General features: G+C 47.4%; 1 protein-coding gene across 4 annotated transcripts; it reads left to right on the top strand.

Annotated features, from left to right (window-relative positions):
• The first annotated feature begins 848 nt into the window (after positions 1-848).
• On the top strand, positions 849-17,870 carry LOC114853455 (D(2)-like dopamine receptor). 4 transcript variants are annotated; one of them, XM_041070399.2, is made up of 9 exons: positions 849-1,405; positions 1,502-1,832; positions 4,520-4,632; positions 7,177-7,313; positions 8,949-9,142; positions 10,648-10,713; positions 11,646-12,045; positions 17,214-17,273; positions 17,361-17,870. In XM_041070399.2, exons 2-8 carry the CDS (start codon positions 1,542-1,544, stop codon positions 17,243-17,245), a joined length of 1,233 nt encoding a protein of 410 aa, XP_040926333.1. In that variant the 5' UTR covers positions 849-1,405; positions 1,502-1,541; the 3' UTR covers positions 17,246-17,273; positions 17,361-17,870. The 4 variants fall into 4 exon arrangements, with proteins under 4 accessions (XP_040926333.1, XP_029002680.1, XP_029002679.1 ...); XM_029146850.3 differs by lacking the exon at positions 849-1,405 and adding an exon at positions 1,903-2,019 and having other exon boundaries at positions 1,694-1,832; XM_029146847.3 differs by having other exon boundaries at positions 849-1,832; positions 11,649-12,045.
• The last annotated feature ends 289 nt before the right edge of the window (positions 17,871-18,159 follow it).

The raw sequence follows: 18,159 nt of genomic DNA, 5'->3' as shown, positions 1-18,159 counted from the left end.
GACGTCCTTCAAAATGTTTTGGCGCTTGATTTGCATTTGTTTGTGTTGCAACTGCATGTTCCTGCATGATCTCGAATCACGTTATGGAGTTTAATCATCGTGTTTATGGACCTTAGATTTGAACCCCAGCTTTTCAGTGCTTCACTGTGAAGCCCGATGTATGTACTAATTTAATTTAATGATGTGGGTTTTTTTATTAATTCTATTGGTTGTGGCAATTTAATCATTCCTGGCACTTTCTACACCATAGACGAACACATACATCAAGTTGCTGACAGGTTGATCACTTCAATTTAACAAATCACGTGTGATTGATGATTGTGATAATGTCACCAAGGTGTTCCTGTTCCTAAATTCTTAAAAACAGTAGATTCTCTCTAATGGTTACACACTATTATTATTATTATTATTATTATTATTATTATTATTTAGCATTTTTTCAGGACCTAAACAAACCACGCAGAGCATCATAATGTACTGTACAGCATGTGTTTCATGGCTGCTGTGGCCACGATCTCCCTCCTTCCTGACCTGTCACACCTAATTTTGTTATGAGCCCACTGCTGCGCTGCCATTAGGAGACTCCAAGGTGATCGGTATCAGCAGCTGGTTTTCCTTTTGCTTCCTCACATTCTGTTGTGGACAATAATATGATACTGAAACCATTGATGAAGAGAGTGGAAACATAGACTGGGTAAATCTTTAAAAGCCTTGTGGATTGGAGCCAGGTCTCGGTGTCTTTCTCTTCATTTCTGCCACGGAGAGAGAGAGCGAGAGAGCGAGTAAGTGGAAGAGATGGGGCCATTTGTTACCATCTAGACACAGGTGTGGGCATTACCAGCGCATTGTTATCTGGACAGAAGCCACGGGGAGGATTGGGAACAAATGAGAGGAAGGATGGAGTGCAAGGAGCAGAGCCCAGGACCAGAGCCAACAGAGCTCTCCGGGTGGCAACACAGACTTATTACCCCTCCCCAGTGAGCTAACCTCACTGACACTGCTCAAAGGCACTCAGCCAAGCCCTCATTAAACTCACCATCCTTCCTAGTTTCTGTCTTTTAGTCGTGTAATAAACCGTTCAGATGAAGCAGGGAAACACATTTACAGTAATCATAAATTGCAAAGCAGATGAAGTTTGCGGGTGGATTTCTGCTGAGCTTTTATGGAGTTGGTTGAATCAATAGGACCTCTGTCTTGTGGAGGCATCGACCTGCGTGCGCTTAAGTTTTTTTCTTCATTCAGGTAAAATAGACCACTAATGCACAGTGAGCAGCAGAGAACATTACACTGTCCACTGGGGTGGATTTCAAGCGTTACCAGTCCATATGACGACTGTTGCTAGGAGCCAGGCGACGTCTCCCCGCGGGCCTCTGACCCGGAACGACGCCGCCACCACCGTCTGATGGTTCAGATGCCGCTGATGTTTTATTTTTGCTAATGAGATGGTAAAAATGTTGCGTCTGCTAAAAGACTTTCGTCGACAACACTTCTCCTCCGGTAGGTGTTCAGATTCTTCACTCCCATGTCACCGGGACGTCTCCATGGCGACGTTTAGCAGCGCAGAGAGGCTCTGGAACGAGTCGGAGCTGTTCGGGCCGGACGAGGGGAACGGCAGCGCGGAGGCCTCGTGGCAGGACGAGGGGGAGAGGAACTACTACGCCATGCTCTACTCCCTGCTCATCCTGGCCATCGTGTTTGGGAACGTGCTGGTGTGTCTGGCTGTGCTGAGGGAGCGCTCCCTCCAGACCACCACCAACTACCTGGTGGTCAGCCTGGCTGTGGCCGACCTGCTCGTGGCCTCGCTGGTCATGCCCTGGGCCGTGTACCTGGAGGTAAGGAGGGCCTGGCTGGATTTGTGGGAGGTTTGCTTTGCACTGTGTGTTTTATTTATGTCTTTGACAGGCTTAGGAGAAGCGAGTCGTGCAAGAGAGCATTCTCCTTGCAGTTGAACCATTTCCACGATCTATGCACTGCTTCCAACAACTGATGTACTGCTCCGGAGGAAAGACGGGTGATGAGGTGGAGACATAGAACCTAGGGTGTGGAAGAGATTGAAATACAGATGCTTGGCAGTTATTGAGGTGCTGACACTGGAGGAGGCGAGGAGAGGAGAGGAGAGGAGAGGAGAGGAGAGGAGAGGAGAGGAGAGGAGAGGAGAGGAGAGGAGAGGAGAGGAGAGGAGAGGACCCTCCCCGGACTCGCACAGATGCCGTCAGGTTAACGGGAAGGGGAGCATGTCTGACAAGAGCTATAGTGTAAAAGGACGGCGGGCATTTGGAGCTTATTATGTAGTGACAACTGTGTGGGTGATAGCAGACAGTAATGATGATGAAAAGCAGTGCTTCTCTGTTCATGTGTAGCTGCTGGACGACATATTGAGCATTAACTAATTACACCTTCACGTGCTGGAGGTAATTGGCTGCTTCACAGCGACTGTGACTTTACATATGCTATCAAACCCGGAGCCAAACTGAGCCTTATGGCTGCTGTTCATTTTTTATTTACACTTCACAGATTATTCACTCACTAATTGTCCATTTCCTCCGCCTACCTGCTTGTGTCGCTCGTCGTCCGGCGGCTCAATGAACCGCGCCGCTGCGCAGGACCCGCAGGCGTCCATGCTTCATGGAAGTAACGCGTGATACAGTACGTGGTGCGAGAAGGCCGTCTTTGGAGCTCAGGCCTCCGCGTGCAGCTCCAGGACAGCTGTTTGCCCACACCAGGCCTGAAACCCATCTAGCGGAAGTCTGGCCTGTTCATCAAAGAGCCACCCCGCTGCCCCAAGTTTGCCCGCTGTTGGCCGGACCGCTCGCTTCTCAGAAGAGACAACGGCAGGTCAAGCAGAATGAAGCACAACACACCCACTGAACCACAGCTGACAAATTAAAGAGGATTTTATCCCATGAAGGGTGAGTTCAAGCAGCCTGGAATCCTTGGCGGGGTCCAGTCATGTGTTTCACAGTCATGCTGTAAAAGCATGTGCTGCGTTCCACGATCAAAGTTGTGCTGTACACTCCTCCGAGGAATCGCTTCACTTCGATGCAGGCAAAGCTGTCTGACTTGGCTAACGTGGAAGTTGACATCAGTCCTGGAGTTTCTGCTTCTGCAGGGTTCGTCTGGGATGAGAAGAGACTGAGCATCGCTCTTCCCACAAACACTAATCACATGCCCCCCGGCACACCCCCGACTCCCCGGACGCTTCAGTTGATTTATAACTATTCTGGAAGCAAGTGGTTGTATTGGCAGCCATGACGGATCGTTGAGTTTCCACAATTCATCCGCTTGGATGTTGTTCAGCCTCGGCACATGCAGCCTATGACCCGACTATGGAAACGTGTCCATTTGTTCTACAGAGGTTACTTTTCCTTGGGGTCGAGTTCGTATGAGCGCTGCTGTTTGGCTGAATGTCAAAACCGCACCTCAGCCTCCACCTCCACCTCAGCCTACAACTCAGCCTCCACCTCGGCCTCGTATTTAAGCGCACATACATGTGTAAACACATCTGTTACAACCCCATCATAGCTTAAAAGAGAGGTTGGTGGAGCAGGCAGCAGTCAGACTAATGTTTGACATCATTGTTGTTTTTATTTTCACAGACCTTTTTGTCGCGTGGTTTCAAACTACCTGCAATTTATCCTAATTTCTTCTCGAGCACCTGGTTTCTCTTTGTGCCGTGCATTCTGGATCAATAGCGTTCACTAGTCAGTCCTGAGATGCTCAGAATGCAGTTTTTTTATTTCTTGTCAGCATGTGAACACACTCAAGGGCTTTACAGATTTACTATGCAACGTGCATGATGGGTAACACTCCTGCAAATCCCATTATGCAACTCTGTGATTACACCCTGGTTTTTATGTGCTAAGATGAAGTCAGGCTGGTGTTTGGGTTGAGGTGAAGGAGGAGTTAGAATGGAAGCGGTTAACGGGCTTGTATTTGTGTTTGAGATGCGCTGTCTGTCGCCTCAGATCTTCGCGTTCCCCCGTGTGCCCGCCGTCGCCGTCCTTCCGTCGGCGTACACTGTATATTCCCAGCCTGGGTTCAGTAGTCAGGCGGTGCAGCTTGGATCCCATTTATCTTTGTCAGACAGTTATTACCAGGCATTATGGAGCCAAAGTGAGCCTGTCAGTCTGGGGTGGGGGGGGGGGGGGGGGGGGGGGTGGAAGCAGAGGCCTGGGGGGTTGTGGATGCTGTTGCTGTAGCTGGCGTTAACGTCCGTTCTGAGAAATGAAAACTTAAATCCGGCAGTGAACCCGTGTCCTGTCTGCTAGCTGCTAACAGCACGTCCGTCATCATCTCTCCACACTCGACTACAGCCTGTATTGCATCGAAACATATACAAATTCATTCATTCAATAAGACTGATACGTGTCTAAACTAGCATAAATGTATTTTAGACCACTTGGCGGCGTCGGCTCGGGGGCCATGAAGCACCCGGTGCCGTTGCCTCCTCTCCGTGTGGACGTCCCCCTCCTCCACTGGCCTGTCACACGTTGCTAATCGGCCTGTCTGTCCCGCGCAGGTGGTCGGCGGCGCCTGGCTCTTCAGCCGGCTCTACTGTAACATCTTTGTCACGCTGGATGTGATGATGTGCACTGCCAGTATCCTCAACCTGTGCGCTATCAGCATCGACAGGTGAGTGCGTTCACGCGCTGTGAAGCTACCGGTGTTGCCGTGACGTCTGAAGTGTAAATGTGTGTGAAAATATTTCCATATTCTTTCATTTTACCTCAATTAGGAAGTATTTCAAACCCCCCCCAGAGAACTTCAAACCCCAAATCCGCAGATGGAGTGAGCACCTGTGTGCTGTGTGTACTGTGTGGAGGTTTTATAGGATGCTTCCCAGTGGCTTCTCACTGAGGAGTGTGAACCTCTCTTTACTGATAAACGACGGAGGAGGACGCTTCGTACCTGTTTCGCGGCTCTGTGCCAGATCCATTAAACTTTTATCAGGTTGCCTTGAATTTCAGGCCACGTCTAAACGTCGGTGGTGGAGCAGTGGGCGGCTCTCTTCCTTTGAAATACAAAAGATCAAAGCCCATATTCCCTTTACTGTATATGATTGTAGCATCCAGCCACCTGCACCAGCTCCGTAAAGTGTATTAGAGTTTTCTGTCATCCAGTTTAACCATCATTTATTTTGAGAACATTTTTATTATAACTGTTCTTTTCGATCTGTTTTTTCGGATACCAGACCATCTTACTGGGAAATACATCCCAACACATTGTCAGTACTGGTCTTTCATTAGCTGCATTTGGTGAAGGCGACTTGCTTTCCACGTATGTTGGGAAGATAGTTGACACACCAACTATATTTTCTTTCCCCTTTCTATAATTTCACTAAGAGCCTAAACCTATTTTCCAAGGAGGTGTCTCAAAACACTCCTCTTGTCCATTTGACATTGTACCCGTTTTGTACACTATAATCAATAATTCATTCACATCTGGCCAAATCCCAGCCTATTTCAAATACTCTGTTATAGAACCACTATAACACAAAAAATCCAATCTTTCCTGGGATCCTGGGTTACCTTGACTAAGGTCTTAGAGGGAGGCTCTTTTAAAAGAAGCCTGGGGTAGTAAAATGAACACTGATTATCCTCGACCTCTTCCCTGAGTGTTGCTACTGTACAATCAGCCACAGCGCCTTGGTTAGAGGCTCAGACACTGGATGGGACAGCTACTGTTTGTCTGGTGGTGTTCCTCAAGGTTCTGTCTTCGAGCCATGTTTATACTCTCGTCCTCTTTAGCTGATTACAAATTATTTAAGGGGATGATCAATTATATAGTTTATCTGTTTTAGGATGCAAAATATCTGATCTGCATAACTGAATCAACACCAGTATGATGAAAACATTCTTATTTCTGTCCCAGAGTCCCAGATAGTGCTGGTCTGTTACATCTAACCTACATTGGAGCATCTGTTGCGGGCCAAGTTTCAGGTCCTGACCAGCTTGCATGTGGTCTGTTCACTGGTAAATATCTAAAACCTAATAAGGTTTTGACGTCCAGTTTTTGCCCACAGTCCCCTAACAGTAATATTAATGCGATGGGTATGTACAGCGAGGATAAGAGCCCAGCCCCGGACTCTTCCTGCTCCTTAGTTGAAAGTTTTATGCTCCTCTGTGGTTTCAAGTTTGAAGCTTTCAAACTCCTGTACAGTGCTGTAATATACATTACAACTACTGCTGTAACCCAACAGGTCTTCTTTGATCTTGCAGTAGCATGACGCTACAGTACGTGTTCACTGTCGACTGGCGCTCGGTGGAGCTCCACAGGCCTCTTTTGTAGGTTTCACGCCACTCTAACGATCCCAACGGGTAATTGCTCTGATTGTATTTGGTCACACTCCTGCCAGCGTGCACGTTTTACGCGTGCGGGGGGGCACGTTTTTAGTGCCTGCTGCTCTGTGGTTGATTGAGCGTGTTAAACAGCTGCGGTATCACACAACTTGTTCGGAGCTAAATGAATGTGCAGCACCGGGGGCCCTGTCGCGCTGACAACACATCTGCATCACCTATGCGGCAGGATCATTTATTCATAGCGGCGAGGATTTGTCGCCCGTTAATAGGACGAGAGCCCCTCACGTCAAACGGCGCGTTGTTTGGAGCGCCGAGCCGTTCGCCCGCGCCTTCACTCCGGGCGGCGCTTGATCAATAAACCGCGTGCATTATTTTTCACCACGCTCCGCTTTTATCAGAGCAGACAGCAGTTTTCGGTGAGTCCCCACGTGCTTTCGGCTCTGGGTTTCTGCCCCGTGTTGTGCCTGCAGAAGAAGTAATTAGCCTGATGAGGATAAACAATCATGGCACTTATCTGGCGCTAAACAACATAGCATCACACTCACGTGAGGTCGGGGTCCGGCGTAATTGCTGCCTCTTTGAGCCGTTGCTGAATCTACTTTTTCCAGACTCATTATAGAGTCTTGGCGCATTGTAGGCTGATTAGCTCTTAAATCAAAGCTCCACTTGGTTTTATTGGTGAGGGCCCAAATTGTTTCTAAATAGAAATGCCTGGTTTGCTGCTCTATTGTTGCTCTCTATATCACACCCCTTCTCTCAGCGGCGCGTGTCTTCGCATCCCTGAAGTCCATTTCTTTTCTTCCTCTCTCTAATTAGTTTCTCGTTCTATATCAGCACTTTTGTCATCGTTCCTGCGTGTGTGTGTGTCTGTCTGCAGGTACACAGCAGTGGTGATGCCTGTTTTGTACAACACCACGCACCGCTCCAGGAAGCGAGTTCTGGTGATGATTGCCACCGTGTGGGTCCTGGCTTTCGCCGTCTCCTGTCCCCTTCTGTTTGGCTTCAACACCACAGGTCAGGTCAATAATATTAGGAGTTTATGATCCTTTCCAGGTATATTACAGTTAAGTTATTCAGGCTGGGGAATTGAATGCATGCTTCCAAGGCTCTATTCTGAAACCCAGGGTCATGGTTTAGAGTCAGCACATGAGAGGCAAACTAAATGGAATTCAAAGGCACAACCCACCAATCTAGTTCATCAGAGCCAGGCTTCTTACCAAATCTATCACGCCTCCGTCTTTGTTGCGCCTCAGATTGATATACGTGCAGATGCTGGTGAGACAGGTTAGCATTTGAGCAGTGTCTGACTTCTACTTGTCAGCAAATTTGCATCGCATGTATTACAGCAGTTTCTCTAAATAGGGAACAGGGAAGAAAAACGAGCAAATCAAGACTATTTTAATTAAGCTGGGGTTTAGTTGCATGCAGGTTTTCTCTAGCCACTATTGTACAGTAACTGCAACTCTATGCTGATATTTAGCCGAGCATATGTATTTATTTATTCTTCCTGGGACTCAATATGAGGTCAATGCCCTATTGTACAGTTCTGGGGCCTCAAATGCATGTATTGTAATGAGTTATTTGTCCTGTGGTGATTGGCTGTAGCCTCAAAGATTAACACTGCTCTCACTTAGGCACGTGCAAATCTGTATTTCTATGATAAACTGTAAACGCTAGACTATAATATTATAATGAATACAGATTTGTCCAATGTTGTTTCGGTTTTCAGCTACTGTTCTTAAGGTCACCTTTATGCCTTTAGTTAAACTCCACTCAGCTGCGGCTGCTGTAGGAGATGCTAAATCTAAAACGTTAAGAAAGTAAGAAATTGTGTGAAACGAAATTAAACAGAAATGTGAGCTGCTATTTTAAATTCTATAGCCTGCAGCGGATGGATGGCTGCACGCACACAATTAAGAGCATTAGTCCGACACAATGTAAAGCTACTCGCAGAGATAAGAGCTTTGGTGTATGAGTGAAATACAATAGCTAATGATTGCAGCACTCCGGCTGTTTTTGTCTGCATGCGACCACGCATTGCGGCTGGAAGGAGGAGCCCGTGGATGCGCGACGAGTTCAAGAACCTCAATCGTCCTTCGGAAAGAAACGGGCTGAAAAAACACAGTCTGAGAATTTAAATGCTGCGTGAGAGCCCTTGGATAAATAATAGGAATCGAGAAAGTGAAGGTGGTTTAGAGAGTTGCCAGAAATATAACCAACTCTGCCCTTGTTTCCGTCTGTCTGTTCATTCAGAAGGGTCTCGCTGCACTTCTCATGCCATTTACAGGCCATGCGTATTTTACAGGTGCGATCTAAACCTGCGTCCTTTTCAGTTTACCGCACCGGCAGCTTCCAGGACTTGATTGATTGGAAAAAAACTGTCTCCATTCACTTCTATTATTGCATCAGTTGCTCTGAATTTATGGTGCCGTTATGGTCAAATGAATCACGCCTCCATATGTGAGCGCGTACGATATAACATTGTTCCGATCACTATGCACACTGTATATAAAAGGGGACAAACCACCAAGGTCGTTTTAATGAGCATGCACTAGGGTCCGAGGTCAGCAGGTTACACCTACAGTCCCTTTTATTAGCCCTATCAATTTGAAGCTCTTTCAAAGTTCCTTTCCTTTTTTTTTTTTCCAGATGACCCGATGGTGTGCTCCATCTCGAACCCGGACTTCGTCATCTACTCCTCCGTGGTGTCCTTCTACCTGCCTTTCATTGTCACGCTGCTGGTCTACATCCGCATCTATGTCTTCCTCAGGATGAGGCGGAAGAGGATCTCCTTCGGCCAGCCCTGCAGAAAGGTCCAGCCAGGCTCCACCCCGCCATCTGTGGTGAGACCCTCACATATGCCACCACTTTTTAATGAAGACTTCCAGTACGAGTCCTTACTAATGCTGTTTAATGACTAATAAGTGCAACTGCTTTATAAATAAGTTAGAAGCCATTGATAGGAATAACTTCAGCAGCAAAAACAACTGGCAGGTTGTGATTCACTGATATTTATGACTGTTCATGTCCATTTGTTCTAACATATAAACGGTGGTAGCTGAGATATTACAGTTTATTATGAGTGTTACCCAGAAAGGGAAAAATCGCCTCATCTATCTATGAGGTTAAAATACGTGGGACAAAATGTCAAAAGGTACTTTTGTGCTTCAGATGAGCTGATCTTTTGTATTTTTGCTCACGCTTTATGCACATTCATAATGACTTGCAAATTACACTTTACCTTTGTGTTCGACCTTTCGGTTGGAAAGAGTGTGCGAGCCTCATAACTAGTTTGATTACAGTAGGAAATGAAACATGTAATCACAGTGATGCACAGGAGCAGTGTTGTCAGGGACACGGTGAAATTACCCTGAGGTACAGTAACAGCGGTTTTTATCGCACGCATGAATTTCCATTTGTTACATGCAGATAAAAGTCAGAAGGATATCAGAACTGCTCGAACGACCTTTGACCTCTCTGTAAATGTAGATGCTTCTCAGGTCAATAGATGCAACTGTACCGTCACTGTAAAACCAAGGTTCAACGCAACAGCCGCTAAACATTAAGCAGTTTATTTTGAGAATCAACAGTCAAAGCTATGTTTAGTTCTTAATAATGTTAATAATAATACAAAATGCTGACTCTGTGTGTCAGTTTACAGTGACAACCAGCTGTCAGCTCTTTCCTTTCTAGTCTTTGTCCCAGTTCCATCGATCAAACAAGCGTTTGCTTCACGAGCAAGGACACGTGGTGACACGAGGTTGCAAACATTAGTATCAACTCATTTTTAAAATATGCGGCATAAAAAAAAGCCACAATTAGAGAATTCAGGGGCTTCTCTATTGTGCTTGGATTCATTCCACAACAATTTTCCCCTCCGCCGCACACAGAGTCAGAGTCAAGTTGTTCATTTTAGCAGGTTGCGGATAATTGGTTGCGGCTCAGCCACAGTTTGGGATCTCATTCATGAGTGGAGTCACCCGTTGGAGGATCGGAGCCCTGGAGCGGCTCAGCCAGACACAGTTACAATTTTGAAATAACATAATACGACCCCGAGTCAGTCAGCTGAGGGAACGTTTGATACGAAGGAGGGGATATTCAGCCTTTGCTCCGGTTCAGAGGCGACAACCTTTATTTTTCATGGGAAGCTTTCATTTAACAGCAACACGTTTAGCTCAGGACTGAAAGTGACAGAAAACCCAATTATGTCTGCTGCTATTTCTTTGAATAGAGATGAATACAAAGAATCAATAAGCTTTCATATACTCCACACACATTATTCACCCGCAGAGGGTTTCAACACATCTCTCTGAAAAGCTCTATCTTGATCTTCCCTCTGATTTCTCAGGAAACGTGTCTCCAAGAGGAAACTCCCAAGGCGAAGCAGGACCTTTCACCTATACGGATTAAAGTGGTACGTGGTATTAGTCTTGCCTTTCTCCAGCCTGGTGCCTGACTAACTCTCGCATTAAGTGTGTTGGCGTACTGTGACTTAGCCACACACGAGGAGGTGCTGTTTTTAGCTGTTCATGTGGGTCTGTCCGCGCTGAGCGTCTCCTCATGTGGTCTCAGGCCGGGGGTCTGAGAAGCAGCCGAGGCTCGTTGCCTTCGCGTCCCCTGCTCCGTCGGTGACGCACTGCAGCACCTGAATAATCCCCAGAGCGCTCGCAGGCAGCCGGAACGCAAATCTGTCATTTCTTCCTCCCTGAGGAAAAAAGTGCGACGAGACGACTGCGTGCGAGAAAAAAAATAAAAAGAGATTCATATTTGTTGCCGTGCTGGAAATGAAGCGCGGCAACTGGCAGGAGTCATTCCTCTACGCACAGTTTGTGGATTTGTTGGAGGCTCAGAAGGTGAAAAAGATCAATGAGCAGGCTATAAAAATTAAATGTTGCAGGTAATGAATACACTGTAGTAACAGTATGATACATGCTGAATACTAACTGTGCAGCTAGGATTCATAAATGTGGCTTGGAGGCACTTTGTGCGTTCGTCTGATTTGTATTGGCCAGCTCCTCATTTATTCATTACTTTTTAGGATGAGTTGTGAAACTTTGAAACTTATTTAATATTTTCCACGTAAGGTAATAGAAAAAAATCCCACCACGATCATTATTCTTTAGAAAGTGTGTTAGTTCAAGAATAAGAATAAGAATAAGAAAACCTTTAATAGTCCCGCAGTGGGGAAATTACCTCTCACAACAGCAGTACAGATGAGCAAGAATACAGGTACAGAACAGTTTGTGTTGGCACAGTACAAAGCAGTACAGTACAGTTAGATGTAAACATGTTGATCGATTAAATAAAGGTTCTGGTTGATGACCCTCGCCCATCGCGTCTCATCAGCAGAGCGTGGAGCCTCTGGGTCCGTCCAAGCCCAGCCTGCTCTCAGGATGCCTGTGGCGCAAGCACCCGAGGACGCGGCCGGCGGAGCACTCGGCGCTGCCCCCGGTGGACACGCAGAACTACTGCAGCATCAGCCACGCGTCCTGCGGCCGCACCGAGCTGGACCCGGAGCAGCAGCCGGGGGAGGAGGGGGAGGAGGGGGAGGAGGAGGCAGCGGCGGCGGACAGCAACCAGGGCGAGGGTCCTCCCGTCAGGATGGGCTGCGAGGTGAAGGACCTGTCCAACGGGCGAACGCACACGTCTCTGAGGCCGGCTCCTCACTCTCACACCAACAACCAGCGCTTCCGGAGCATGCACGCCCGGGAGAAGAAGGCCACGCAGATGCTGGCCATCGTGCTGGGTGAGTACAGGACACAGGAGCCCACAGCGAAACTCACCATAACGCCTAATACAGGCCGTTTAATGCACATAAAGCAGCTGCCCCTGCATCCCTCAATGTGTGCTGCTCCCAGTGCCCTGCTCTGCATTCTCCCCCGGCCGTGACGGCTCACTCCATGCGCCCCCGCCGCCCCCCCCTTTTCTCCAGACTCACAGTAAATCAAGCAGAAATGTCGGCCTCGCGGACGCGCGCCCCGGCTCCTGACGCAGCGGCCGCAGCCAGCTTTCTGTGAGATGGTCCAGTTACCTCTGGCACGGCGCAGGCCTCCCCGACGAAGACACAATCAGCAGCGTCCGATTATATTACAGAGGCGTCAGTGAAAGCGGAGATGCCCTCAGCTCCGCCCACTTCCCACCTGCCTTTTAGCAAAATCACTGTTTAAAGAGTGCGGTGAGCAAAAATGTACAGATTCATCATATTGTTGGGTATTATTATAAATGTACATGTTATCATTATAAGCTAGTATAATGACAACTGTCCTTCAGTTGATCAACAGTGATGTAACACCATTGTAAACGTTGAGCTTCAGATAACACATAATGCTAGAAGATGAAGGCTGCAGCCTATTATACTACAACAGCAGTACAGTAGTACTATATATCATGAGGCAGTATCTGGACGCGAGGCTCCTGAACCTTGGACTGATCTATTTAGATCTATTATCCAGGATGCGTTCATATTTACTGCGTAGCTTGGTTAACTGACCTTTTCACACCTCCTGTACTCGCGTCGTGGCCTCAACCCTCATTAACCGTGGCTTCGGTTGAACACGTGACCCCTGGTTTTCCATGCGCACACGTAGTTGTTGCTAAGCTCAGGCTGAACAGTTGCAGGTTTACTACACATGAAGTATGATCCTTATTAACACATAATGCTTTTTTTTTATCTCCTGCCTCTTCCTCCCCCTCACATTTACACTTTCAACACGTTTCGTTTCACATTCTCCATCTCCTTGCTCTACTTGCACTACAGCAGAAGGTAGGTGGTAGAAAATAAAGAAAATCCTCTGCTCTGTACATTAAACCTTGATGTCTGGTTTTGAAGGATCTTCTGATCAGACACTTTACCCCAGGATCTGTACCTCACAAGGATTCAAGTTCTTCAGCCATGAAACTAACAACCTGACTTAATGTTGAAGCGGCCCAAACTTGGATCTTTGTAAGAAAACACCTGAGCTGCTTTGACCAATCTGGCTCAAAAAGGACATCTTTACCTCTGATATTCAAATTACCAGCGACAAGAGAAGTCGTGAAGGCGGCTTGCGGCGTGAACAGGTCAGACCTCTGGAGCCTTATTTCATTTCAGAAATAACCGGTTGTCGCCGTTCGAGTAAACGCTTGCCTCTTGAGTTTTTTTGTATTCATTCAAATGTAAAGTCTTTTGCCTTCATTGAACATCAAGCACTGTATTCTTTGACCAGAGCTCCAATTTAGAAAACATTTACATCTTAACAACGGGAGACAGCGTTGGTGTTGGGATAATCGCAGACATGGCCGAGCCGCCCGTGCCATCTGTAGTCTGACTTCTCTCGTGAAAACCTCAGACATTGTGAAACATTGCGCTTTCAGCAAACACTTCTATCCATCCATCCATCCATTAACGCAATAACAGACTGTGTAACGGACTACATAAACTTCTGCTGTGAAAACACTGTTCCCACCAGGCGGGTTCGGTGTTTCACCAACAGCAAGCCATGGGTCACCCCTGATATTAAAGCTCTGCTAAAGGAGAAGAAGAGAGCATTTAAATCAGGGGACAGGGAGGAGCTGAGGAGGGTGCAGAAGGAGCTGAGGAGGAAAATCCGTGAGGGGAAGTCCAGCTACAGGAGGAAGATGGAGGAGCAGCTGCAGCAGAACAATGTCAGTGAGGTGTGGAGGAGCCTGAAAACCATCTCAGGCTTCAAAGCTCCACACCCACAGGCTGAGGGTGACCTGAGCTGGGTCAACGAGCTGAACTCACACTTTAATAGGTTTGACCAAGCACCCACTCACACCTCCCAGCAGCTGCCTCCGAACCTCTTGTCACCTCATACCACTGGATTACCAGCCCCCACAGCCCTTCACACCTTTACACAAAGCCCTCTACCCTCAGCCCTGACGACTGGTGACTCATCCCAACCACACCCCCTCACTTCACACCACACTGAGTCACTTCCTCAACCCCTCACTTCACACCACACTAAGACACTCCCTCCACCCCTATCCTTCTCCAGCACCCAGGTGAGAAGTGAGCTCAGGAAGATCAAGGCCAGGAAAGCAGCTGGACCAGACGGCATCAGCTCCAGACTCCTTAAGTCCTGTGCAGGCGAACTGTGTGGAGTTATGGAGCATGTCTTCAACCTGAGCCTCAAGCTGAGGGTGGTACCACAGCTCTGGAAGACCTCCTGCGTGGTACCAGTGCCCAAGACACCGCACGCCAAAGACCCCAGCAGCTTCAGACCAGTGGCTCTGACATCACACCTGATGAAGACACTGGAGAGACTGGTCCTGGGTCACCTCCGCTCTGCGGTGGGAACCTACCTGGACCCGCTGCAGTTCGCCTACCGACACGGCATAGGAGTAGACGACGCTGTCATCTTCCTCCTACATCGAGCCCTTTCCCACCTAGAGAAGCCCGGCAGCACTGTGAGGATCATGTTCTTTGACTTCTCCAGTGCCTTCAACACCATCCAGCCGATGCTTCTGAAACACAAACTGGAGGAGGCTGGTGTGGACCTTGATCTGACGGAGTGGATTATGGACTATCTCACAAACAGGCCTCAGTTTGTGAGAGCCAGGGACTGTGTGTCTGACACTCTGACCTGCAGTGTGGGGGCCCCACAGGGGACTGTACTGGCCCCCTTCCTTTTCACCCTCTACACGTCAGACTTCAGACACAACACGGACAGCTGTGTTCTGCAGAAGTTCTCTGATGACTCTGCGATCGTCGGACTGATCACCGATGATGACGATGCAGAGTACAGAGGACTCACTCAGAACTTTGTGGACTGGTGCCAGCGGAACCACCTCCTGATCAATGTAGGGATGTAGTGTAATGTAGTGGTGGATTTCCGCAGACAGCAGCCTGCTGTCATCCCACTGATGCACATCCAGGGAAGGGACATTGAGAGAGTGGACTCTTACAAGTACCTGGGAGTGCATCTGAACAATAAACTGGACTGGACTCATAACACGGATGCACTGTACAGGAAGGGTCAGAGCAGACTCTACCTGCTGAGGAGACTGCGGTCTTTTGGAGTGAAGGGGCCACTCCTGAAGACCTTCTATGACTCTGTGGTGGCATCAGCCATCCTGTACGGTGTGGTCTGCTGGGGCAGCAGCATCACAGCGAGGGACAGGAAGAGACTGGACAGGATCATCAAGAAGTCCAGCTCTGTCCTGGGCTGCACTCTGGACACGGTGCAGGAGGTGGGTGAGAGAAGGGTCCTGGCTAAACTGACATCCATCATGGACCAGGTCTCTCACCCACTGGAGGACTCACTGTCTGCTCTGGAGAGCAGCTTCAGTAGCAGACTGATCCACCCTCGCTGTGTGAAGGAGAGATATCGTAGATCCTTCCTACCTGCTGCTGTCAGACTGTACAATCAGAACTGTTGACCACATCCCACCACAGTCACTCACCCACTGCATCAGTGGTTTATATAGCAACCTGCTCTGCACAATATTTGTGTAAATCTGTGAACAATCATGTATATTGTTACCGGTACAAATCTTATACCCATTACTGTGCAATAACCCTGCAATGACCTCATACTCACTCTAACTGTACTGTACTGCTTTGTACTGTGCCAACACAAACTGTTCTGTACCTGTATTCTTGCTCATCTGTACTGCTGTTGTGAGAGGTAATTTCCCCACTGCGGGACTATTAAAGGTTTTCTTATTCTTATTCTTATTCTTATCCATCCATCCATCCATCCATCCATCCATCCATCCATCCATCCATCCATCCATCCATCCATCCATCCATTTTCAACCGCTTTATCTGGGGCCGGGTCGCAGGGGCAGCAGTCTGAGCAGAGCGTTCCAGATTTCCCTCTCCCCGCACACTTCCTCCAGCTCTTCCGGAGGGACCCCAAGGCGTTCCCAGGCCAGCCGAGGGGCATAGTCTCCCCAGCGTGTGTGGGTCTTCCAGGCAAAGTCATTCTATGCTCAGATTCCAGCTCAGCTTTAATTTCAATAAAATCATTTTCATACCGGAATAGGCAGGATATAATTAATGCAATTTGGTAGCGCGTCAACCTCGGAAGGCAAAAGGTCTGCTGTTCGATCCCCCGCCTCGGCATCAGGTGTGCCCCTGAGCAAGACACTTCGCGCTAGCTCCCCGAGCGCCGCTCATGTGGCAGCTCACTGCTCCCCCAAGGGGGATGGGTCAAATGCAGAGAACAAATTTCCCCACTGTGGGACTAATAAGGGTTAATTTCTCTTTCTCTTCTAAACATAGCAGTTACATTTATGCATGTACCGGCACACACACAGAGATTAGAGGGAACGAGATGGCAGATTCACTGGCAAAGGAGCCAATCAAACAGGAAAGGTTTATGGATATTAGTAAGGCAGAAGCGAAATCCGTAAAAGTAAAATCATCAATAAATGGCAAAATAACTGGGTTAAGGGACGAACAGGCAGACATCTGTATAAAATACAGAGGGAAGTAGGGAAGATGAGGGCAGCATCTACTCTGGTCCACACTCCAGCATAGTACTGTAGGTGGCAGTAAGGTGGCACCTTTCAGTTAGTTACCACCGGCCATTTAAAAGACAAAAAAAGAAGAGGAGCCGCGCATTTGGGTCCTTCCTGACAAGCAGATGTTAACCCTCATTATTGCAGGAGACGCTCCTCATTGGCTCGGTTCACTCATAAACAATACAGTAAACATATAGTTTCGGTCATGGGTTGTGACATGTTGTGTAGATCTGTTACACATTAGTGTAGTGAAGGGGAGAGAGTTTAATTTGTGTTGGTAAAAGGTTCGAAATGTTGTATTTAAAACAGAAGTGTTGAGTGTAGATTGTTTTACTCAGTTATTATTCCACACGCATCCTCGTTTATTTACCCTAACTTCATTGTGCAGTCATAAATCATAGTGATCATCCCTTAAATCTTAATCTTTTTATTTCTGGTGTATAGTTGAAGCTGATGCAGTCGGAGGGGAACGTTGAAGAAGTCGTCAATGACAGAAGTCTGAAGGTTTGCTCACTGTTATCATTCATACCTGATGCCCTGCAGCACTTGTCTACTGGCCCACGATCAATGCCACTTGTTGTTGTTGCTCAGGTTTTCAATGAAAGGTGCAGAATCCACTACACGCCTCCAAAGGTGAAGTGAACCTCCTACTGGTTCCAGTCCAGACCAGATCTGAGACTGTGAGCTGCTGCTGAGTCCTGACTGCAGCCTGTTCAGCACCCAGACCGACCCGGACCTCTAGTCCAACACACTTTATTCCATAGTGATGATTGATTGCAGTTACCACCAGTGTATAACAGACATCTACTGTATGTGCTTCTGCAATGAGAGACATTGTACAAATAGTATTTTTTTGAATGAAATGTTCTTAGATGGTGTTTGTGGTGTGTGATTTAAACCATTTACAAAGTGTTGGTCCTTATGTTAATGCCTGGAATCCTGCACATAATCAGAGGTTTCGTAGGTAATTGCGTAACAGGTTTAGGAGGAGTTAAGAAACTAGGATCCTGGAAATTTGCATATATGTTACATGCAGAAGTGATCTCATTTCTCATCTGCCTTGACTTTATTTTGGCAATTAAATTTTTTAATTTATTTTTATTTAATTTAATTTTTTTTAAAAGACCGAAATCACTGCTTCTGGGCTGGAGAGAAAACTGTGAGAGACTCAAACGGTGTTCATTTTTACACCAAACAGTGACCAGTAAATGTCTGAGCCTTCATTAGACACATGTAATCTTAGAAAAAGTTGCATAAACCTCAGGGTTTGTGGGTAAACCCAGGAAAGCCAACTCTCTCTGATGTCCTACCCTGAAACATTTTGTTAAAATATTCTATTAACAGGACAGAAAAACAGGACTTTCTTGTCCGATTAGATTCTGTACGCGCC

Source organism: Betta splendens, chromosome 4, assembly GCF_900634795.4.
Source record: "Betta splendens chromosome 4, fBetSpl5.4, whole genome shotgun sequence".
Lineage (NCBI taxonomy): Eukaryota > Metazoa > Chordata > Actinopteri > Anabantiformes > Osphronemidae > Betta > Betta splendens.
Note: the sequence above shows the minus strand (reverse complement) of the source record. Positions and strands in the feature narration are given on the sequence as shown.